The sequence below is a fragment of the Gopherus flavomarginatus genome, chromosome 1 (assembly GCF_025201925.1).
Source record: "Gopherus flavomarginatus isolate rGopFla2 chromosome 1, rGopFla2.mat.asm, whole genome shotgun sequence".
In the NCBI taxonomy this organism is placed as follows: Eukaryota; Metazoa; Chordata; order Testudines; family Testudinidae; genus Gopherus; species Gopherus flavomarginatus.
The window spans coordinates 367,033,439-367,057,288 of NC_066617.1; the positions used below are offsets into that span (position 1 = coordinate 367,033,439).

General features: G+C 58.7%; 2 protein-coding genes across 14 annotated transcripts in view; one reads left to right on the forward strand and one right to left on the reverse strand.

The window, feature by feature from the left end:
- STIM1 (stromal interaction molecule 1) overlaps positions 1-12,437 on the forward strand; it is a 179,625-nt gene extending 167,188 nt beyond the window's left edge. For 5 of the 7 annotated variants that reach the window (XM_050968508.1, XM_050917830.1, XM_050969267.1 and 2 more), the window contains 2 exons: positions 3,882-4,275; positions 9,955-12,437. In XM_050968508.1, coding sequence (XP_050824465.1) covers positions 3,882-4,275; positions 9,955-10,504 — 944 coding nt within the window. In that variant the 3' untranslated portion in view covers positions 10,505-12,437. The remainder of the gene's footprint in view (positions 1-3,881; positions 4,276-9,954) is intronic. The other 2 variants (XM_050918523.1, XM_050919110.1) reach the window with 1 other exon arrangement.
- A 2,340-nt stretch (positions 12,438-14,777) lies between these two features.
- LOC127033824 (sodium-dependent proline transporter-like) overlaps positions 14,778-23,850 on the reverse strand; it is a 48,682-nt gene continuing 39,609 nt past the window's right edge. For all 7 annotated transcript variants that reach the window (XM_050926430.1, XM_050924865.1, XM_050925643.1 and 4 more), the window contains 9 exons: positions 22,825-22,928; positions 22,215-22,339; positions 19,728-19,840; positions 18,602-18,736; positions 18,151-18,250; positions 17,368-17,486; positions 16,764-16,937; positions 15,432-16,096; positions 14,778-15,395 (listed from right to left, as the gene is read on the reverse strand). In XM_050926430.1, the coding sequence (XP_050782387.1) occupies positions 15,959-16,096; positions 16,764-16,937; positions 17,368-17,486; positions 18,151-18,250; positions 18,602-18,736; positions 19,728-19,840; positions 22,215-22,339; positions 22,825-22,928 (1,008 nt within the window). In that variant the 3' untranslated portion in view covers positions 14,778-15,395; positions 15,432-15,958. The remainder of the gene's footprint in view (positions 15,396-15,431; positions 16,097-16,763; positions 16,938-17,367; positions 17,487-18,150; positions 18,251-18,601; positions 18,737-19,727; positions 19,841-22,214; positions 22,340-22,824; positions 22,929-23,850) is intronic.

Sequence of the window (23,850 nt, forward strand, 5' to 3'; positions counted from 1 at the left end):
TGGGGTAAACCTGGAGTACCAAGGCAATAAGCCAGGCCCAGAAAAGCAATCAAGGCCTTTGATGGACAATCTGTTCATATTTATAAGTCCGAGTATCCTCATGTAAAATGGGGACAAACTAAGGCTGTGAGTTACCCTAGGCCACACAGGGTATATGTACAGCAGGGTAAACACTTTTATGGCCGGCCCTGGGCAGCCCACTCGGACTCGGGTGCTGGGGCTGAAAAATTACTGTGTAGACGTTCGGGCTCGAGCTGGAGTCCTGGCTCTGGTACCCTCCACCCGTGCAGGGCCCCAGCTGGAGCCCGAGTGTCTACCCAGCAATTTTTAGTCCTACAGCCCAAGCCCAAGTCAGCTGACCCAGGCCAGCTGCGGCTGTGCCGTAGGGCCTTTACCGCCATGTACATGTACCCACAGAGACAGAGGCAGGATTTGAAACCAGGAGCCTTGATTCCCCGTCCCGTGCTCACTACAAGAGCTTGGTAAACAAAACCCAGGGACATGACAGGAGTGTAAGGGACGAAGTTGGGAGACGAACAGCATTAATAGATTCCAAGGCCAGAAGAGACCATTGTGATTATCTAGTCTGACCTTCTGCGTAGGACAGACCAGGGAACTGCCCCAGCATGGAGGAGGGGAAAGGCCCTGAGAGGAGGATGTGTCCCAGTAAGGAAAGAAGAGCCCTCAGTTCCTCAGGAGATCTGGAATCCCACAAACGTATCCTCCTCCTCCAGCTGTGTGATAGAAAAGCTGCTCCTCAGAAGGCTGAGTAAGACCCCACCCGGGCCGCTTGACCGTGCCGGCATTGGTTCACATCAGCAGAGCTCCATTTGAAGAAGAGGAAGGTGTATAGCCTGAATAGCTCCCAGATCTGGCCCCTTGCTGCTCTAACTCTCTTCTCCGGCCACCTACCTGACGAGTGTTTCAGGGGCTAGAGATTTAGCTTCCATTGTAGCTCCACGAGACTTGATTTATTAGGTCGATTTCACTTCAGGATCCAGCAGGAAAGAAATTCTAGAAACGTTTAGACTGCTCAGTCGAAAGGGGGCCTCTGAAAGAATCACTGGTTGCAGAGAGTAGCAGTAAGGGAACGGAGACCCTCATCAGTGGGAACCTCCTGGAGAAAAGCATGTGGCTAACCCTGAGAGTGTTAAGACAGCAGTTTGTTTGGATTATTTTTGTTGCATTTCTTACTGTACAGTGACATTCCCCTTATACTGCACTATACCCAGGCAGTGATCACTCCGGAATCTGTACGTGTCTGAACCACAGGATGCCCTGTTCTCCTAGCTGTGGAGTGAGTTTGACAGCAGCGTTTTGCTGGTTCTTCAGTTCCCAAAAGAGCTCTTCCTGTACTTCACTTCTGAGCTTTTCTGTCCATTCACCTTTTTAACGTCACTGTCTTATGTGTATGCATCTTTGGACACCTGAAAGTTTTGAACCCCTCTGCAGAGGAAACATACAAAACAGGACAGCCCAAAGTGCCGCCCAGTGACAAGTGTAGCCACCGTCACCCTTGATTGCCGTAGGGAGATGCAGCCTATGGAATGCTGTGTCCCAGCATGCAATGCTCTGTCTTGATCTCTGTGGCCATTGCAGATACCAGAAGTCGCTGCAGGATATATCCTTACTGAAAATGGGCGCAAGACTCATCTGCTCCAATTCAGGCAAATGAGGGGTGTCCCTCAGCTGGGTAAAGTTCAGGCACCCTGGATAGAAGCTGTGGTGTTTTAAGGGATTTGGGGCTTAGAATGGAAGAGCACAGAGATGTAGTAGTGCCACCAGACATCACTGTTATGCTATAAAGCTGTGCAAAATTACTGTCCGCCAAGCACAGCCCCACCAGGGTTGCATTTAGCAAGCAACAGTTGAGAACTTCCTGTGTCACGTCCTAGCTTCTCCTCATTGGAGCACCGAGTTGGATTGGGTAGGGTCAAGGAGACTGGAAATCAAGAAAGAAGGGGTGGTGGCCTAAACATTAATGATCCTATATGTCAATATCATGAACTCTTTATTTTAAGGATTCTGGTACTCAACAATTAAAAAAAAAAATTCGTATGGAAGTTCAGGCAAGAAATGCATTGCAGCTTATAATTACCACATTAGAAATGCATTGCAACTTATAATTACCACATTAGAAACGCATTACAACCCAGAATTACACACACTAGCTAAAGCAAGCTTTGAATCCACAGCTGGGAATGGTCAGACTTTGAAGGTAGTCATTTCCACTCAGTGCTGGTTCCTGGGCATAAATTTATAAATGATCAGTGTGCACTGGATAAGGACTCTCAGAGGGTGAGTTTTACCCTTTGCAGAGGGACTGGCTTATGTCCCAAGTTAGACTTCAGTGCCTAGGCCATGTGCTGGCCTCCTGTCCATGGGCGAATTTCACCCCAAGTCGGTTCTACTCTGAGAAATGACTTGTAATGCCCTCCTGGTGCTCCATGTTTATCAATGCGCAGTGCCTTGAACAGCAGATATAGGTAGCGATGTTTTTCCTGTCTTTTGGCCTGGGGAGCACCACTACTAGTCTGTGTAGGTTTTAGACTGTGCTCGTCACTGGAGCATCTGAACAATTACTCCTAGATCCTGCAGGCCAAGCTCTGCCCTCAGTGACACCTGTGCTGCCCCACCGCTTTCAGATTATACTGACTTGTCCGCCTGTAATTTGGCCTCAGAACCTTATTCCAAGAGACGCTTTCGATGAGACTTGATCGCAGTCTACAAGTACGTACAGCACAAGTCTGTTTAATCTAGCAGACGCAGGTACAATGAGATCCAATGGTCAGAAGCTGAAGCTAGAAAAATCCAGACTAGAAATAAGGTGCAATTTTTTGAGGGTAATTAACAACATTGGAACAATTCACCTAGGGGCTTGGTAGATTTTTCATCACTTGAAATCAGCATACTGAGATTTGAGGCCTTTCTAAAGGATACGCTGAAATGAAAGTTATGGGCTTGATGCAGGGAAGAGTGGGTGAGGTTCTCTGGCTAGTGCTATGTAGGAGGTCGGATTATATAATCGCAATGATCTTTTCTGGCATTAAAAGCTGTGACAATGCATGAGAAAGAAAGAAGCCAGGTTGGCTTTCAGAGCCTAAGATGAATTTGATATTGGAAAAAAAATCCTGCAAACTGAGCACTCTGATGTGAAAAGGGAACTGGCTGATGTCATTTTTCAGAGCAGATCTGCACTTTGTGGGTGTAAATGATGAAAAACTGTAACTATCCCTACTAACACTGGTTAGACCAGCTGATACATCTCAAAAAGTACTCCCTTGTCTTGCACTGGGCATCTCAGCCATCCAACCCTGCAGACAACAGCACACAGTGAAAGCACTGAGAGATTCCTGCACCTTAATGGAAGCTTTCCCTGTGCTTCAGTTGAAGTGCAACTGTACTTAATCGAAGGACAAATCACGCTCTCAGCAGCAAAGGGGCAAATCTGGAGCATTTCCTTGGAATCAGTGCAAATACACTGGGGTAGAACTCGTATCAGTAAAATCAAAATCAGACCCCTTGCTTCAGTCTCAAGCTAGTAATATAAACCTCTGAGAGTGCACACTCCTCTCTGGTCACCTATGACAAGCACGGGGATCAAATAAGGAATGTAAAATCCTGTTTTTCTTGGGCTGGTCATTGATCGAAGCAGAAGCAAAGACATAACGCCTCTTCTGTATCAAATCAGCACAGCTCCCGCACCCCAGATGGGGTGGGGTGGCTGAAAGGGCCAAAGCGGTGCTCCATTGGCATAGAGTTTGATTTTCTGAGACCTGTAATGCTGACATGGGATGGTGGCTTTATGCCAGTGCAGCCTGGCTGGTTTAGTGCACAGATTTTCTCCAGCTGCACTCAGTTTCTCTTCTCTGTCTTTACAGCTGCCCCCTTGCCGAGCGGTGTCCGCCAGCGCGTCGTGGACCCGCAGCACTCCCTCGGATCTCAGAGGTTGGTAGAGAGTTACGTGCATGGCCAGAACGAGCCGGGCCAGCCTGCCCATTACCTGCCAGGCAGAGTTGCTCTCCGTCGAATGCACAGCTTCACTTCTGGACAGTCTTTTAGTTCCGACGCTCATGGAACCAGCCCAGCATCTGCCACCACCACCTCTTGCTCCTCCACCACCGCCACCACCACTGCACCTTCTTCTGCTTGCCATGCCCACCCTATCTATTACCATCACACCTCCTCCTCTTATATCCTCCAGCTGGACTCCACCCCTGACCTGCCCCCTCCTGATGTCACCTCGGGGATTCGCTGCCACGCTGAAAGCTTTGGGTATACCGCCCCTTCTTTTCTAGCTCCCTCTAGCCTGCCGTGCCTCGGGACTGGTGCTTGCTGTGGCGTTCTTCCTCTTGGAGTCCTTGTACCCTTTCCCTTCGGGCTATAATCGTTCCTTGGTTTCTGCAGCTTTTGCTTCCTTAGCCTCTCTCCCATGTAATCGGAGCCATTTTAGGAGCTTGGTCCAGTGCCTCATCTGTCCTCTCAGTGGTGATTAACCAGTGAAGTGCTGTGGTTTTGGGTGAGAATTGCCTGTGTCTCCGAATAAATCGGTCTTTTATTTGGGTGCTGTGCTTGCGGGAACAAAGGTAACACGACTAATCAAACAAACACTGACCTGATTTGAAACCTTGTCTCATCTTTGGCTCTTCCCAAGCAAATTGCAAATGAGTGTAAGTGGTTAGCTCCTGGTGAGTGCTGCTGGGAGCACGCGGCAGGAGCTGAAGTGCCCCATTGTGTTCAGGGGTGACATGGGCCAGCAGGATCCAGGGAAGTTTTGCTCAGACTGACACTCTCCTTGGTGTCTCAGCAATGGATGGCCGAGTGATGAGTGTCTCAGCTGTAGGTTACCAGCTGTAGTCTGGTCCATGTCCGTAATGACTAGGAGGCAGTGATGGCTGTTCGATGGCCTATGGGAAATGACTTAGTGCCTCCAATTCAGACCATCTTACTGCTGATCAGAAGCCCTGTGAGCAGTGTCAGCAGAGAGGCTTTGGGAACTGAATGTCGTCTTCTTCCCTAGACAGGGTCCTTCTGGAAGATGGCTGAAGCCCACTGTGACAAGAGCTTGTGCTGACACTGCTCATGTTCCTAGCTGTTCTGTGGCTGAAGCAGAGGACTCCACTTCTTGTGCTGCCCAGGGCGCCTTCCGCCACAATTCAGTTCACACACAATGAGTGAAAAGAAACAGGAAAAGCTTCTCTGCTTATCGCATGGATGTGTCTTGAGAGCACCTTTTGGGTCATGGGATTGAAGATAGCAGGCAGAGAACCCACCACTGTTAGATTAACTTCCAGCAGGCCCTAGTTCAGGACAGAAGCTGCTCTTAAACACAGTTACGGAAGGAGTATGGTCGAGTGCTTAGGGTCTGGGACTAGGGTTCTGGGTTCAGGTGTTCTGGATTCTCTTTCAGCTTCTCACTTCTCTGGACTCAGTTTCCTCATCTGTAAAACTAGGAATTCTCTCCTAGTTCAGTGGCAGTGTTAAATAATGAGTGAGTGGCAAATGGTTGGAGATCGGAGGAGATGCTGGAGAAGTGCAAAGCACAGCCGACTGCATTAGTAGTAGTCACCCTACTTGTACGTACTGCCCAGGATAATTAACTTATCCAGAACTTTCCACAGCCTGGGCTTCAGCTGCCCGACTCTTACGCCCTGGCTTTGTGTCTCAAAGCAGATCTCTCCGAGACGAGTGCTATTGATTCAGTATGTTCCTGATGGCCCAAAGCAACCTCTGAGCCATGGGTCACACATCACAGCTCTTGTAAAGCACGAACTAATCGTGCATTTTAGATGTGTGCATTCTGGAGCAACAAGCCTTGTGAACATTCATGTGGGAACGTGGCCCTGCCCGTGCTCCATAGCGGGTTATTAAACAGCACCATCTTGGCTCAGTTATGGCTTGTGGAAAGGGAGCAAAGAACCACTTGAATATAATTTAGGTGAATTGCTTGCCAAATTTCAGTCCAGTCGGGCCTGTCTCGTTTGACAGGTAAAGGTCTGGAAACAGCTTCCATGGCAAGGTACAGCTCTGAGTAAGTTCTTACAACCGAGTGTCCAGTCCTTGGAAAAGGGGGTTACGCTAGGAGCCTTGACGTCAGCTTGAAGGGCAGTTTGTCACGAGAAGCGGCATCTTACTCTGCAGAGCTGTTCGCTCCTCTGGGCAAATGTGCGTGTCTGCTGGCCCTACAAAAAGCCCAGGCCTGCAGACCCGTAAGTCAGAGGCAGCAGGGGGCTTGGCTTGATCCTCAGCTCCCTGGCGGAGATCACAGTGGTCGCTTCTGACCCTGGCTCTGTCATTTTCAGTGAAAGAGCGAGATTTCAGATTTGTTTCTGCTCTGTGCCCAGGGAGGAGAGCTGCTGGCAAAAGGGCACTTCCTTAGCAATGGACACCCCTGCCCCATTGAGAATGTCTCCTGGAAGGGTAGCCACCAGTACGCTCTCCAAAGCAAGGGCCCGAGGTGGGAGGAGAGCCAGGCAGTTAGGCCCCCAGGCTTCATTCGCCTCTTGTTTCATTTGCATTTGTGTCAGATTGCATCTTTGTATTGCACTTCTCTAGTCCTTTTGTCTGAGGAGCTCAGAGCCCCTTCAAGAGATCAGTTGAGCCATGCAACATCCCCAAGAGAGATGAGCATGACATGGGGAAACTGAGACACAGAGCCCCCCCACCTCTGAGAGTCAGTCTGGAGTCAGGAACAGAACCCAGCAGTCCCCGTGACAGAGGCGGGTACCGCCCCAAACACTGTGATATAACGTATGGCTCCTTTTAGCTCCAGCAACGCCCAGGAGACAGCTGCTGACGAGCCTTTGCCAGGGAAGTGTCTCTGCCAGCCTCTTCCTTTCCCCTAAGGAAAGAGAGAGTGAGTAGCTCTGGGCACTGCGTCGTGCTTAGCCATCTGCTTCCTCTGTGTCCCGCAAATCCTGACAGACCCTTCTGTAAAGGCCGGGCCACTGGATTGACTGTCACAAACTCCTCACTCTTCACTTCTCTTTTGCAATTGGCTTCAGAGGACCTGGTGCAAACAAGGTCAGCGCTGTTCTGAGTTTGGAGACTGGTGTGTGTCTTTGAATGCTGATGTTCAGGGATGGGGGTGGTGGATGCTCTGTGCACAGAGGTTTCTGCTCTCCACTGCCTGCTCCTAAGCTGTGCCAGTGGTTCTCGTCTGGTGGGGAGGGGGCGGGAGATGGAGTCTTCCGCCTGGGTGCCCTTCATCTATAAGGTGGGAGCAGGAGCTGTCAGAGACCTGGTGCCAGAGCCATTAGCTGGGGTGGGGCAGTGGGAATTAATGATGGGGCTTCCCAGTGAGTAGAGGCCTCTTCTCAGTCCCAGACTGCTTGATGCTGAGAGCAGCAGTGTAACCAAACAGCAGGTCAGGCCCAGCTCTGCTGTAAGCAAAGCTGTGTAACGCTGCCGTCGTGCGTTGCCTGGGTAGAGCTGGGCCCCCGCTGGCAAAGGCAGTGAACGGAAGAAAGGAAAACAAGGACCGTATGTACTGGGTGGGGAGCCAGGCGCTGCTCTGGCACGCTCAGGCTGAATGGCCTTGAATCCATCCGTAGAAAGGTCAAGAGTACCTCATCCAGGGCCTGTGTGACACGGGCAATGGAAGCCCATTGAGAGAAAAGCAATCAATGGGCAGCAGAGACCGGGGCAGGCGCGGAGCCCCCATGTGTTCCACCTTTCCCCTTCCATTCTTCCACATTCTGCTGCCCATCCTGTTCCTGTGCCCCTCCCCTCTCTCATCGGCCCCCGGCACTCGCCAGACCTGGACTAGTGAGTTAGGACGAGTAGGTGAGCGTAGGAAAGAACATGCAGCAATCTGTAAATCAGACATTCATGCCCTTGGCCTCACACTGTCAGTCACATGGCTTTGGTGCCTGTGAACACGCTTGGCTGCATTTACAAGAAAAGTCAAACACTGTAACGATGCGGCCAAGACTCGCAAAAACAGGGACCCAAAGTTAAACTCCAGAGTCCTTATTTTGGCACCCAAATCTGTGACCTGGTTTTCCATAAAGCTGAGCACCTGGCTGCTCCCACGGGAGTCAGTGGCTGGGGGTTTCTGACTCACAAGTCCTGTGAAAACTAATGGAATTTGTGGTCCAAGTCATAGGGGTAAATCTCAGCCACTGATTCCAAGAAGAGCCGCTAGACGTCCCAGCTTTCAGAAACCCAGGCCACCGATTTGGTTCCAAAGGAGGGCTCGGCAGTTTAACTGAAGGCACCGGTTTTTGAAAGTCTTGGCGTGTGTTGGCTTCAAGTGGCTGGTTCAGGAGCAACAGCTGGGCAGGATGGTAGTGCCTAACCTCTCTTCTTCCCCTGCACGCTTCCTGCTTCCTTCTCTCTTGTCCCTCTTGTCTCTGGATCCCTCTCTCCTCCCGACCTCCAACCACTACCGAGGGATGGATGGTTGGTTGTAGTCCCTGGCTCTGAAGGCGTGGGGAGTGGGTCAAGGTCCCTGGGGCCCATACCAAAGGCTGCCATCACATGCGGGTCTCGCCCTGTGAGAGAAACCTGTGCAGGAATAGGATGTCCCAGGTGAAGCCCTAGCAGTTTCATCGAACAAGAGCATGGTCCACTTGACCTCTCATTACGCAGAGTCCCGTGAGTCCGGCAGAGGGTTTTCCAGAGCCAGCGCGGGTAGCTGTGGAGCCTGCTGGCTGCAGCAGTGTCGGGTGAACCCATTGCACCCTGACAGCTGGTCAGAACTGAGGGTGCAAAGGAAAACTCGTGGCTCTGCAGCCGTCCCTGCCGTCTCTCTCCCTTCTCCGTTCTGCAAAGACCAAAGATCCCCTGAGGATTGGCTCACCGCTGGCCAATCCCTTCCCAATGCAAGAACTAGCAAGAGGCTGGTGGCACAAATCCCTGTGCAGTCTGGCTGGCAGGACCGGTTGTGCGCCAGGAGCATTCATTCAGGCATGGCTTTGCGTGGGAAAGCCTCGCCTCTAATTGTGACGCTTGCAGTTAGAGGTTTGCACTGGCTGCCTCGGCGGCGGGGTGAGGGACAGCCAGGCGAACGCTGTCTGTCTTAGGGCTGCAGACTTCAAGCGGAGGGGGGCTGTGTGCGCACCTGCAGGCTGAGATAATGCAATGGGACCGTGCTCTGTTCAGATGAGACCCGGTGCCACAGCCGCATGTATCAGGGCATCAGCACCATGCAGTGGCCCCTGGAGAGCAGCACTCACTCTGCGGGGAGATCCACTCCTCCATCCCGCTGCTTCCTCTCCGTTCACGGCAGTCCCAGGGGAGAGCTGTGGGGTTTGGAGGGTAAAGTCACAGGAAAGGTTTAAGTACCGTTACCAGAGAGAGGGGAGCTCTCAGCCCAGGCAGAGCTCACCCGGCTGGAGGAGCTGCCTGGCGCTGCCGTGTCTCTGGTGGTTGTTACACCTCTGTGAAGGGCTAGGTGGAGTGAAGCTGAACTCTTGCAGCTGTCTGAGCCCAGGAAGTGCAGGGCTGAGAGCTTTGCTGCTGCCCAATGGACCAGGTCCTGTGAGCAGGCCCCAGGTCCCTCTGTGCTGCCCCCACGGCCCCTGCACTGTCTGACAGTGGAGTTTCTCCCTGGCCCAGGATGGCCAGATGTCTCAATTTTATAGAGACAGTCCCAATTTTTGGGTCTTTTTCTTATATAGGCTCCTATTACCCCCCACCCCCGTCCCGATTTTTCACGCTTGTTGGTCTGGTCACTCTACCCTGGCCTTAGGCCCAGCCCCGATTCCAGACGCAAGGGTGCACCCCTAACACGGACAGCGGTAGAGCAGGATGAGGCCCGGCAGGAGCCGAGCAGCAGGACTGGTTTGCTCCGGAGGCTTGTTGCAAGTTCTCCCTGCAGAATAACAGATGGGAGAGTTCCACTGTTAGCTGGGCTGAGCCATGGTGCATGGGTGTGCGTGTGTGTGTGCGTGTGCGAGGCTCCTCGGGGCACGGGACTCTGTCGTGACCTCCTTCTCCTCCCGCCCACAGAGACCTAACTCACTCCGACTCCGACTCCTCCTTCCTGTACATGAGCGACCATCAGCGCATCCCAGGCTCTGCCCCCAAGCTCCTGGCCGCCAGGCCCCCGCTGCTGACCAGGTCCGCAGAGGAGTCGGCTTCAGGCCACCCTGCCGGCTGCACCCCGACCTCCAACGGAGGCAGCAGGCACGGTGAGGCCTCCTCGCTGGGGGCGTTGCAGGAGCGGCTGGCCGAGAGCCCGGTGGTGGCAAAGAAGATGATGATGCTGAACCATGGTATGGAGAAGTCTGCCAGCCTCGGGGAGATCAGCCACCCGACGGCGGGCAGGCAGAGCCACTCCGATTCCTCCCGCTCACACAGCCCCAGCTCCACCGAGCCCGACACGCCCTCCCCCATCTCCGACTCCAGGCCCAGCAATGCTAAGAACACCCGCATCCCGCAGCTGGCCACCAAGAAGAACGCCGGGGAAGAGGACAGCGGCTCCACGGGCGAGGAGACTGACTCCAGCCAGGGCAAGAAAAAGTTCCCCCTAAAGATCTTCAAAAAGCCCAAGAAGTAGGAGGAGGAGGAGGAAAGCCAGCCACTGACCCAATCCATTGGGCAGGGAGGGGCGGGGCCCAGAGCCACGGGCGAGGGCACCTTCCCACCCCTTCCAGGAGCCACATGGGTGGGGTGCTTGCGACTGCCCACCCCTCCTCCCCACCCCCAGAAACCCTCTGCCTCTCAATCAAGTCATGTAAAATCTGCAGGGGGAGGAGCTGTTTAAACGTATTTATTTCCTGACATGGAAACCAGCCACCCCTTCTCCCTCCCTCCCGTTCAGTAGCAGCCTGCTTTGCTGTGCATGGCTTCTCATGACTTCCGAGTGCTCCTGCCTCCACTCGGCCACACGGCAGTTAGGGTTTGTTTAATGAGCTTTGATTTTACCCCTTTCGGCTTCTTTGGGACTCCTGCACGTGTGGCTCCTGCTCAGCGTGAGAACCCCACCAGGGAAGGGTCCCTGTGGCCCAGACCCACCGCTTGCATCTATGCACCCCCAGGGCTTTGGCTTCCCTCTCGCCTGGGCCGGGGCAGCGGCTCGGGGAGGTCAGGGCCTAGTCCTGGCTACTCAGGGTTGAATCCGCTGCGATCTCTTCGGGTGAGCTGCCTCGTCTGTGGCTTTGCAGCTCTCTCGCGTGGGCAGCGTAGGGCACTTTGGGACAGACGCCCCGTGGCTGGGGTGACTGGAGGAGGATGGGGCTTATGCGTTTTTGGCAGGGGAAAGCAGAAGGCGCATGCCAGCGAGCGGGTTCAGGGCTTTGTGTGGAGAGCATGCAAGGGCCTGGCCGGTGTTTCTGCATTCAGGAACCGTGGCCAAGTCTATTCTAGGCACTGTTTGTTTCTTTAGCTGGCTCAGGGGATGGCTGCAGCCTGCCGGATGGGGGCCTGCTCCCTCTCAGCCTTCCCAGCCTCTGCAGCTGGAGCTGGACTTCCCTCGGCCAGGGCCAGGCACTGGGCAAAGGAAATTGGGCTGGGGGAGGCGGGTGCTGCGAACCCCAGAGCAGCTTCCCACCGGGTCCAAGGGCCGCAAGCCATTTGGGGACAGCCAGGCAACTTTACTGAGCTTCCTGGGTGAGTCGGGCCAGGCTTAGGGCCGAGAGGATAGGCTGCTCCCGGGGCCTGGCCCCAGCGGCTTGGGGGTGAATGAGAATTCCCCTCAGGAATATTTGGGGGAGGGGCTGAAATGGCTTGTGGGGGGTCGGCTCTGCTGTGTGTCGGGCTGTGTCCGAGGAGGGACTCAGCAGTCCTGCCCCGGGGGTGGTTCTAATGCTGCCTGGCCTCCGGCACATCCTCCCTGCTGTGATTGCTGGGGGGGTGCCACAGCGAGAGCAAAATGCCAGGCTGGGGGCACGCAGTGGTTTCTAAGCAGGGACTCCTGGGCCGAGCAGAGTTCTTACTTCCCAGGGCAGCTTCAGGCAGGCTGCGTCTGCCCCTTGGGGCTGGGCTCCTGGGGCGGGAGGAGCATGGGGAGGATGAGGTGGAAAAAGGGAGCTGGGGAGGGGAACCGGAGCTCTCTTCAGCTGGTGGGACACCTGCTGCGGCCACACGGCCAGGGAGGAGCGATTGGCCTCGCCACGCTCTGCTGTGCCCCAGGGGGGTTCCCCTTTGCAGCTCTGCTCCCTGTTCAGACTAGAACCAGGCCGGAGGGGCCAGCAGCCGAGACCCCCCCCCGTACCCCCAGCTGGAGCAGTGTCGGTGATCGATTGACCCACTGAATTGCTACCTCGACGTGGACGGCTGGAACCTGTCTGCAACCTTCACTTGAAGGAGAGCACCCAGCCCTCCCCACCTGTGCCCTGCCCCCCATGCCCGATCCCTCCCTTCCATCCCAGTTTGGGAGGGCCCAGGTGTTAGGCCCCCACCAAAGAGCCCCATGGCACAGGGCCTGGCGTTCTGTCTGCTGGCTTGTGGAGGAAGCCTGTGTTCTCGGGGGGCAGAGTGTGTGGCTGGGGGGGGGGAAGTAGGGCTGGCTGCAAGGATCCGTGGGGAGGAGAGGGCTGGCTGGGGCCTTTGCTTGGAGCTGGTGTAATATACTGGGTGTCGGGTCTCCAGGAAGTGCTAACGAGATGATTTAGAGCCGGTAGCTAGACGATTATTGTTGCTTTGAGAGAAATGAAAAATCCTCTACATTGATTAAGTGCCTGCGATTCCTCACTCTCCTGCCCCCCTGGCTGCTGCTGGCCACCGTGTCACCTGCGAGCCCCAGGGAGAGGAGCCAGCCCCTCATCCTGCTGGACGGGCAGCGGCCAGCTTGTGCCAGCTAGCCTGGGTCCTATGCCCTTTCCTGACGGTCCGTGGTGGGAATTACGCCAGCTTGGGGCTGGGCCCGATCCATGCAGCTTTGATGGTGCTGGGTGGTTTCAGAGCAGCTCCGCTGTCTTGGGAAAGGCCCCCACACCCCGGTGAGAGCAGCCTCGGGGCCTCACCTTGCCGCAGTGCCCAGCTCCCTCCCGGCAGTGGTTCCAGAGCAGGGTGGGAAGGGCCCCAGGGAGGTGTGTAGCCCAGGCCTGGGTGTCTCACAGCCCACCCCCAGCAGGTCCGAGTGCTGTGCCGCTTCCTCCCTGCTCCGAGCACAGCCCGTGGGCAGGGGGCCCCAGCTGGGCCTGGCGCCCCACGCCGCTGCTTGCTGGAGAAGGTGGTGCCATTTATAAAGCAGCAATTGTGCCACATCTGCCAAGTCGGATTTGTTTTGTCATTTCATAAAACTGTTTTCAATCCAATAAAGCATGTAGGAGATTTTGAGTGGGGGCTACCGGTCTCTTCTCGGCTGGCTCAGGTGCTGTTGCAAGGAACAGGTGCCCGCCCGCCTGCACCGGGCACGAGAGGTCAAGCCTCAGGGGCTGTGAGGCCCGCACGTGCAGCTCCACTGCCTGGGCACTCGCCGGTTTGCAGCCTGGTATGATCCCCGCAGCCCTTCCTCTAGATACACACCCTGTACTGGGGGTGGGGGGTGGAAAGAGGCTGCTGAGGCAGCACTGATGCACTGGCGGGGGCTGGCACAGTTACTCTGAAATGTAGCTGGTGAGGCCCCAGGGCAACATAGCAGCTGGGGCCATGGGGTGCGTGCTAGCATCCCCTCCCCCATGACACAGGGCGGGGGGGATGTCTCACAGCAATCACGGGGGGGGCATGGTTCTGCCCCCCCCCCCCCACATCACTCACAGGGGTGTGACCCTATTAATGAGCCAGCCCTGAACACACTGCCAACTGTCTCGCCTCTCCCAGGTGTGGCAGGGGCACTACCCCCACCTCCCCCAACAGGCCAGGCCCAGGGCAGCCTGCACCATGAGTAAGAGGTCCTGGAGCCCCCGCCCCTGAATTCGCTTGGCCCTGCCCCAGAGGATCCTTGCACTCCCCCCCGGGAGCCTGTGCCCTGCACTGGGGAGGAGCGGGCTGGGCCCGGCTGCGGGCGGCCCTGGTACAGGAAGCTGCAGAGATAAGTTCAGTGTCAACCCACCAGTGGCAGGGAGGGCTCAGACCTGGTGCAGCCAGAGCCCAGCCGGCAGGAACAGAAGCATCTGTCTCCCCCACTGGCCTTGGGCATGAAAATCCCTGAGCTGCCTGCGGTGAGCGACTGGAGGCGCCTGCCCACGTGCCAATGGCTGGAATGTCCAGTCCAGTCCAGTCCTGCCCCGGTTACACTGTGCTGGGCCCGGCCGCATTCCCAGGAGGCTCTAAATCCTCCCACAGGGCCGGGAGGAGTCTGGCCTGCCCCTCTCCCCCACCGGCCCCAGCCAATCCCCCCCCAGCTAGTCCTTGGGGCAGCTTGACCAGGCCTTGGGCATACAGCTGGCCCTGAGCCGCTGTGGCTGGGCTGGGGATACAGCAGCTGCGGGAGGTGGAGAGCTGGAGCGGTGCCCTTGTGCCAGCAGGTCTCCTCCAGCGCCGAGAGGTCAGCACTCAGCCCCCAGGAGCCAGCGGGGCTCCTAGAGCGCCCAGTTCGGCAAAGGGCTGGCACTGGCCCCTGCCCAGCAGGAAGAGCTCACACCCCTCCAAGCCCTAGGGAGAGCCCAGCTCCGGCCTTTCTCCCATTCACTGTGCGCTGACTCAGGGCAGGGAGGCACCCAGCACTTCACACACAGTACTGCAGCCTCCCAGCGACTCCCCCATCCCTGCAGGGTGTGTGTGTGTTGGGGGGGAGGGCGGTCCATGCTGCTGTGCAGATCGAGGCCCAGCTGGACCATTGTCCCCCAGACTGACCCAGCCCCACACAGGGACCAGGCAGCACCGTTCCCATGGCCGCCAGTGGGGCGACAATAAGAGACTGTCCCGTTCTGTTTGGGAATCACCAAGCCTTTATTTCTACAGCAGAGAAATCCCAGTGGCCGGAGAGCCGGGGCCCCCAAAACCCAGCCCCTTGGCAGGGCCGCCTTGTGGAGAGACCCCCCTCCCCCTGCATCTCGCTGCCGGGACAAATCCTCGCCTCTGCCAGCCCTGCCCGCAGCAGCTGCCGCCTCCCACACGTGGGCAGTTCCCGTAGAGCAGGTGAGGGCAAGGTGCTTCCCAGCTGTGCACCATGAACCTCATGCTGCCACCAACCTGCTGGCCCCAAGTCCTCACCCCTGGGGCAGGCTTGGGCTGTGACCCTGCCGGCCGCCAACCTGGCGAGACCCTGGCAGGAGCTGATTCGAGCCATGGCTGGGTTGGCTAATGGAGCAGTTGGCCTGAGTGCCCAAGACAGAGGAGGGGAACCCAGGGCCTAGACCTCGGATTGGCAGGCGCAGAGCCAGAAGAGCCCCCACCACAACTCTCCCCCCCAGGCGCAGCCCCCAGGAGCCCGGCCAGCCCCCGGCACAGACGCTAGTGCTAGGACAGCAGCAGCCCAGCCTTGCTTCAGTGCTGGGGAATCACTTCTCGCCGAGGGTGCAGCTGGGCAAGGAGCACACAGCTCTGTCCACGCCCCGGGGCATCTCTCTGTGCGTGCCTCTCTGCATGCCCCAGGGCACCTCTCTGTGCGTGCCCCTCTCTGTCCACGCCCCGGGGCGCCCCCCTGTCCACACACTTCTTTGTGCCCCAGGGCATGCCGCTGTCTGCGCACTTCCACACCTCGGAGCGGCCCCATCTGCGCACCTCTGTCCATGCCTGGGGGGAGCCTGCACACCCACCCAGCTGCGTGCCCAGCTGCGCCAGGGGGCACGTGCAATCGATTCTCAAGTACAATCCTTTCCCTGTGGTTTAAGAAGGTTCAGAGGCCAAGCCCCTCTTGCAAAGTGCCCGGCTGCTGGCGGGCCACAGCCCTGAGCAGAGTCCTGGCCCCGCCCCACCCCCCCACTGCAGCTGGAGAGCAGCAGATTCCAGCCCAGCATCGTCTCCTGCAGGTGAGGGACCACGTGCAGCCTCCAACAGGATCCAGGAGCGCCGGCCCGCGGCCTCTGCCTGGGAGGTTGCCACAATGGAGCCAAGAGCAGCTGCCTGGAGCGGCGAGGGCAGCGACCTGCCTGGAGCCCCCATTCTGCTGCCCGGCCCCGGCCCCTCAGGCCTCGCTGCTCCCCTGGGGCGGGCTGGCGAAGTCGCTGTCCACGAGGTTGATGGTGTAGGGGACGTCGATGACCTCGGCGTGGGTGGTCGCCGTGCGCCAGGAATTCAGAGGGTGGATGGCTTTCCGGAACCGCTGCAAGGAGAGCGGGCGTGAGCTAGGCGCCAGGCCCAGTCCTCGGGGGGAGGGGTGAAAGGGGGGAGAGCCAGGAGCCAAGCCCAGCCCTCGGGAGTGGGGGGTGGTGGTGGTAGGGAGCCAGGCCCAGCCCTCGGAGGAGGGCAGGTGCCAGGCCCAGCCCTCGGGGGGCAGGTAGGGAGCCAGGCGCCAGGCCCAGCCCTCGGGGGGAGAGGGGGTGGGCAGGCGCCAGGCCCAGCCCTCAGGGGGCAGGTAGGGAGCCAGGTGCCAGACCCAGCCCTCGGGGGGAATGGAGAGGGAGCCAGGCCCAGCCCTCACAGGGAGAAGGGTCCAAGGACTTGCAGGGCGGGGGGCTGAGGCCATGACTGCTGGAGCACAGCTGCAGCATTTGCCCAGCAGCCGCAGGGGTGGGCCACGGGGCTGGGAGCCTGAGTCCTACCCAGAAAGGACAAAGCAGGGCCCAGCAGGGGCTAGGGCCCAGGGGCCCCAGGTGGTGAGAGATGGCAGGTTCCATATTCCAGCATGCCTCACTCTGCAGGGTGACCCCCCCCCCCCCCAGCCGGGAGCTCCCAGCTCCTTCTAGCCCTGCCCTGTCCTGCCCTCCCCACCCCTGGGGGAGCCGGATTGCACGGGGGACCCGGGGAGGGCGGCTCGGCTCCACACTCACGTCCGTCAGTGTCCCCGACTCCCTGCAGATGGCCACGAGCGCCCAGAGCGGGATCTGGATGCAGGTCATGGTGCCCATGCACACGCCCAGGGCCTTGCCCCAGCGCGGGTAGGCGTAGGCACCGTAGTGCAGAGACGTGTTGTACATCTCCAGGAAGATGTAGATGAGGATGAACTGGAAGGGCAGATCCAAGCAGCCCGGTCAGACACCCACAGCCCTTCCCCCACCATCCACACCCACCTCTTGCAGCAAGGGGCCTGCCCACCCCCACTCCAGGAGGTGCCCAGATACCCAGGGGATGGGGGTCAGGAAGGCTTCCAGAGCTTGGTCAATTTGAGCTGTGCAGGCTGGAGCCACTAGGGGGCAGTGGTGCAGCACCGTCAAGTCTGGCATTGCCCCGGGGATGCCCAGTGTGTTACAGGCTGGGACACCAGGGGCCTGCACGGCCCCATCTGGCTGCCAGGTCAGGCAGGCCGGCGAGCAGCTCAGCACTACAGCACCAGAGTCGTCCCAGGCCTGGCGATAGAGGCAGGCTTTGCTCTTGCATCACGCAGCTGCCCCTTGCGCATGGCATGGGGGCCTCTCGGGCAGGGCCAGTACCTACCAGCAGCAGGCACGGCGTGATGAATACCCAGCATGCCTTGAAGTAGAGCAGCAGCTTGCTGCACCAGGGCGGGCACCGGCAGATCATGTCAACGATGTCCCGGCAGAACTGGTTCACTCCTGAGATGGGGACAAATGGGGGTTTAGAGAGGAGAACCTCCGGCACCATGGTCACCCCCTGCACTAGGCCTGCGGCATCCCCGACACTGGGCGAGCTCCCCAGGGTCACACCAGCAGGGCTGCCCAGAGGAGCGAGCAAGTGGGGCAATTTGTCTCAGGCCCCGGGCCCTGCAAGGGCCCCCATGAGAATATAGTATTCTACAGTATTGCAACTTCTTTTTATGGAAGGGGCCCCTGAAATTGCTTTGCCCCAGGTCCCCTGAACCCTCTGGGCAGCCCTGCACACCAGGGCAGGGCTTGGATGGCAGACCTCCCAGCAACCCCCGGGGGCTGCAGAGAGGTGCTTGGTAGCTCCGAAGGAGGCGCTCTTTCCAGGTCAGCAGTTCCAGAGGGTGCTGCTGGTCTCTGGAAGAAGCACTGGGGTCCTGACCCTTCGCCGGAAATGTACTGCCCTCCAGGGTGGAGATCAGCCAGGGGCCACAGCCCCCTCTGCATCCTGTACCAAGCACGCGGCTGATGCTTGAACAAGGTAGGGTGGTGTTGCTATGTGCTGTGAAGCAGCTGCCACATCACACCCCAGAAGCGGCTGCATTTCCGTGGCAGGCGAGGAGGAAGGTTAGTCCAACACTCTGGGATGCGCCGAGCCCCAGGTTGGGACACTCACCGTAGAAGAATGCAATGCCAATGCACATGAAGAGGGTGATGATGATGAGGCCGAAGCTGGTGCTGTAGGCGTCGATGAGGGTGAACCAGTAAATGCCACCCTGCAAGCGACAGTGCAGCGGGCACATGAACATGGACTGGGTACAGGTGGGTTAACGCGCCCAGCGCCTGCCATGCTGGAGGGGCAGCCTCTATTCCCATGGACCCACCATGGGGCGCTTTGCTTGCCCAGCACGTGGCCAGCTGAGCCACAGGCCCAGCCACCCGTCTCCAGCCCGAGTGCAGCACAGCCAGGTGAGCACCCCCCAGTACCCCCGTCCAGTGGGGAAGGTCCCGCCCCTGTGCCAAGCAGGCAGTTGTGGGCTCCTGCCCCAAGGTCGATGGCGTCTGTGAGCTGGAGACAATTTGGCCCCAACAGCCGGCTCCCCGTGGGGGGCTGAGCTCTGCCCTACCTCGGTGATGAGCAGCAGGCCCAGCAGGTAGAAGATGAAGCACAGTGCACCCAGGAAGAGGGTCTTCCGTCTCCACTCACGCAGGGCCGGGAACTCGTCCAGCACAGCCGTGGTGATGCCCTCCATGTTCCCGAACTGGGGGAGAGACGGGGGGTCAGGGCACCCCAGGCACCAGCCCGTAGGCACTGCCGGTTTTCGGATGTGTGCTCAGTGCCCCGGCACCCTGCTGAGATGTCCCAGGCCCCGCTGCGGAGTGTCTCCAGGACACAGGGGAGCACCCCACACATCATGTGGGGCTAAGTGCAGAGGGAGCTGGAAAGGGTCACTCCTGACTGCCTGTCCGACTCAGGGTGGCAAGGATTCTCCCTGCCCACCCTCTTCAAGGAGCACCCATGCCCCTGCCCCACCACATGCTTCTGCCCCACCCCTCCAAGGAGCACCCATGCCCCTGCCCCACCACATGCTTCTGCCCCACCCCTCCAAGGAGCACCCATGCCCCTGCCCCACCACATGCTCCTGCCCCACCCCTCCAAGGAGCACCCATGCCCCTCCCCCACCGCATGCTCCTGCCCCACCCCTCCAAGGAGCACCCATGCCCCTCCCCCACCACATGCTCCTGCCCCACCCCTCCAAGGAGCACCCATGCCCCTGCCCCACCACATGCTCCTGCCCCACCCTTTCCAAGGAGCACCCATGCCCCTTCCCCACCACATGCTCCTGCCCCACCCCTCCAAGGAGCACCTGCTGCCCCACCACATGTTCCTGCCCCACCCCCGCAAGGACTACCCCCTACCCCCTCTATAAAGAGCATGACAACGTGTCCTGGGGGAGGGTGCTGACACCGTCCCCATGAACCCAGCTCTGCCAGAGAACGACCCCCTGGACCAGCAGGATTTGCAGATGCCTGGGTGAGCGGTGGATGCTGCTGGACCATGTGTCCAAGAGGCAGATGGACCGATGGGTGGCCAAAAAACTTCTCTGCATCACTAGGGGCCAGCTCGTCCCAGATCCATGGCCAGGAGGGCAACACCTCTGCGCTGCAGGGAGGCGAGGGTCCTAGAGGCCAGCGACCTCCAGCGGCGAAGGGAGGGGGCATGCGAGCGATGACCTGCCAAGTTATACCCACCAGGGTGTCTACTCCCAGTGTGAACATCATCAGGAAGAACAGGACCGACCAGAAGGCAGAGGCAGGCAGCAGAGCAAGGGCTTCTGGGTAGGCCACGAAGGCAAGCCCAGGACCTGCGGGGGTGGAGGAGAAATGGAGAACATGGCCTCAAACAGCAGCACAGCCCAACAACGTTCACTCCTGGCCAGTGTGTTTCTACCCCAGTCTAAGGATAAGGCCTTTATCTGCAGCCACAGCATAAGGCCTAAAGCCTAAGGCCTTCGTCTGCTATCTTACAGGACTTACCGGTACTGCTGGAGTCCTGAGGGGTGTGTGGCCTCATCTAGAAGAGGCGTGGCCTCTCAAGATTTAAAGGCCCTGGGGCACCAGCTGTGGCTGCGAGACCCAGGGCCTTTAAATCAACCAGGGGCTCCCAGCTGAAGAGGTAGCTAGGAGGCCCCCGGGGCTCAGGCCGCTGGGTGGAACCCCGAGCTTTGTGGGGCTGGGGCAGGGATTTAAAGGGCCCAGAGCGCCTGCTGCTGAGGGGAGCCCTGAGCCCTTTAAATCCTGACCCCTGCTCGGCTGCCAGAGCCGTGGCCAGGATTCAAAGGGCTCTAGGTTGCCTGCAGCCGCGGGGAGCTCTGACCCCTTTAAATCCGGGCCCCTCTGGGCAGCCCAGAGCCCTTTGAATCCCGGCAGCCAGGTAGGGACCCGGATTTAAAGGGCTCAGAGTTCCCCGCGGCTGCAGGCAGCCCAGAGCCCTTTGAATCCCCGCCATGGAAGCTGGTGCGGTCCAGCATGGCGTACTGGCTCTTGCCGGTACGCTGTACCAGACAGGACTGGCTTACTTTCACCTCTGGCTATCACCCGATAAAGAAACATAAGGTGGCTAAAGAAAACCCTGTTTGACAGCATCTGTCTGGCAAGAAATCACTTCTCAATAGTTGTGGTTGTGAAATCCCTGTTTTTGTACTGTTTGGGCATTACTGTCCCCACTTCCCCATTGTTTATCTGTATGGTCTGTCTGGTTCTTTAACTGTTTCTGTCTCTTACATAATTAATTTACACCTAGCAAAAATCAATCAAGGTGGTGAGGTAAGATTGGTTATAGAATTTTGTTACACAATGTTCGGATCGGTTAGTAACATTTTACTATAATGACAAGTTAGGAAACAGCTAAAAAGGACTTGATTCACTATAGAAACTTATTGAACTGACCTCGTTATCTCTAGCTTGCTTGCTAGCACACATATATATACCTGCCCCTGGATATTTCCATTACATGCATCTGAGGAAGTGGGTATTCACCCACGAAAGCTCATGCTCCAAAACGTCTGTTAGTCTATAAGGTGCCACAGGATTCTTTGCTGCTTTTATAGAAACTGGGGTCCAAAAACAAGTTCTTTGTGAACCAACCCCAGGACACAGCCCCAAAGATCAAAGCTGCCAGACCTCAGCACCCTGCCAATGACGCCGTGTAGAGACAAGTTCCCCAGATGGACCTGATCCTGGCTGGCCATCAAGAAAAGTTCATGTCTGGTTTGGAGTGGTGACCCTGTGTGTCGCGTGTGCAGTCCGGTTTTGGTGAGTGGTAATAGACAGAGGTTATGCAGCGTATTACTATGTAAGGCTCTTTCACTGGGAAAAGGTTCTGCACACCTGCAGAAGTAGTATACACCCGGAGCCCTGCGGATTGGGTCCGGGTGTGGGTACTTGCACGGACCGGGTTAGTTACACCCGGAGCCCTGCAGATTGGGTCCGGGTGTGGGTACTTGCACGGACCGGGTTAGTTACACCCGGAGCCCTGCGGATTGGGTCCGGGTGTGGGTACTTGCACGGACTGGGTTAGTTACACCCGGAGCCTTGTGGACTGGGTACGGGTGTGGGTACTTGCACGGACCGGGTTAGTTACACCCGGAGCCTTGTGGACTGGGTACGGGTAGGTGCTTTTTGCCTGGAGCCCTATGAATTGGGAAAAGGTGGGGTGCCCGTCACACCGGAGCAAGGGCAGCGCCAGCCAGTGGCCAGGTCAGCGCCAGTGGCAGCCCCTACAGGGAATGTCAGCCGGGGTCCTGGACGCCCTGGGCCGGGACACATTCGAGAAGGGTTGGGGTGAGGGCAGCGCATTAGACACTCCAGCAGTGCCCTATTGGGATGCCCTGAGGGCAGGCTGCACCCCTCACAGGGCTGGGCCTGAATCGTCCCCGGAGCCACCTCCTGCCCCATCTCCCAAGGGTTAAAGGCCAAGTTTTAAACCCAGCTGCCCAAAGGTAAGCTCCTAAATCCAGGGAAAGGAGCCGCCCGATCCCCTGGAGGATGGAGTGAGGGCAGCTCCTGCTGGAGACCCAGCTGGCCTGATCTGGAGAGGAATTGGCAGCAAGAAACCCCCACTCCCCCTGCCAACATCACTGGGATGGGCACAGAATTCGGCTGGGGCGGGGCAGGATGGGAGGCAGGTTGAGCAGGATGGTTTCACCCAGGCAGGACATACAGCCGGCCCCCTCCTACCTGAATCGGCCACCTCCCCCACCGGCACTCTCTTCCTCCACGCCATATGGCCCAGGATGGAGAAGATGGCGAACCCAGCGAAGAAGCTGGTGCAGCAGTTCCCGATGGCGATAACCAGGGTGTCCCTGTGGGCGGCAGAGCGGGGGTGGGTGGGTTGTACAAGGAGTTGACAGGAGCCTGGGCTGCCCCCGCCCCGGCCCAGGATCTCTGGCACAGAGACTGTCAAGCCTTTGGGATGAGATGTTCACACCACCAAGCAGCTCCCCATGGAGCCGACGGTGTGGCAAAGCTGCCAAGGAGCTGGGATCGCGGCTCGCCGTCCCAGTGGTGGTAGCCCGCTGGCGTTCCCAGGCTCCCCTGTAGCTCAGCTGGCAGGACCTGGCATTCAGGAGCAGAAGGTCACAAGTTCCAGCTCTGGGACAAGAGTAGAGACCCAGGTGGCTCTGGAGTCATCATGGCAGCAAAGACATGCACCTCCTCCGCCCCCCCGCCACACACACACAGCTGGGCAGCCTCCCTTAGAGCACGTGTGTGGGGTCACTCAGGACCACGCTGCCTCGGCCCCACACGGCCTGGCCCAGAGTGCTCCCTGGCCCACTCGCCCGCTCACCTGATCACGTTGTTGTCGAACTTGTTGTAGGAGGCCATGGAGAGTAGCCCCCCGAAGCCAATGCCCAGCGAGTAGAAGATCTGTGAGGCAGCATCGTTCCACACCTGGAGGGTGGGGGGAAGAGCTCGTTGGGAGCCGGCTCCTTCCCCACCCCGAACATGCTCCTTGCGGGCCTCTGTGACCCCTGAATGCAAAGCCGAGGTGCCGTGTCCCGCCGCTGCCACTGCGCCCGCCGAGCGCAAAGCCATCCTGACGCTGACGCCGCGTCCCACCAAGCGCAAAGCCGGGCCCCACATCCCACCGCCACCGCACTCACCGAGCGCAAAGCCGGGCCCCACATCCCACAGCCACCACCGCACCCACCGAGCGCAAAGCCGGGCCCCACATCCCACCGCCACCGCACCCACCGAGAGCAAAGCCGGGCCCCACATCCCACCGCCACCGCACCCACCGAGAGCAAAGCCGGGCCCCACATCCCACCGCCACCACCGCAGCCACCGAGCGCAAAGCCGGGCCCCACATCCCACTGCCACCGCATTCACCGAGCGTAAAGCCAGGCCCCACATCCCACCGCCGCCACCGCACCCGCCGAGCGCAAAGCCGGGCCCCACATCCCACCGCCGCCACCGCACCCGCCGAGCGCAAAGCCGGGCCCCACATCCCACCGCCCCCACCGCACCCGCCGAGCGCAAAGCCGGGCCCCACATCCCACCGCCACCCCCGCACCCGCCGAGCGCAAAGCCGGGCCCCACATCCCACCGCCACCCCCGCACCCGCCGAGCGCAAAGCCGGGCCCCACATCCCACCGCCACCCCCGCACCCACCGAGTGCAAAGCCGGGCCCCACATCCCACCGCCACCCCCGCACCGACCGAGAGCAAAGCCGGGCCCCACATCCCACCGCACCCACCGAGCGCAAAGCCGGGCCCCACATCCCACCGCCACCGCACCCACCGAGCGCAAAGCCGGGCCCCACATCCCACAGCCACCACCGCACCCGCCGAGCGCAAAGCCGGGCCCCACATCC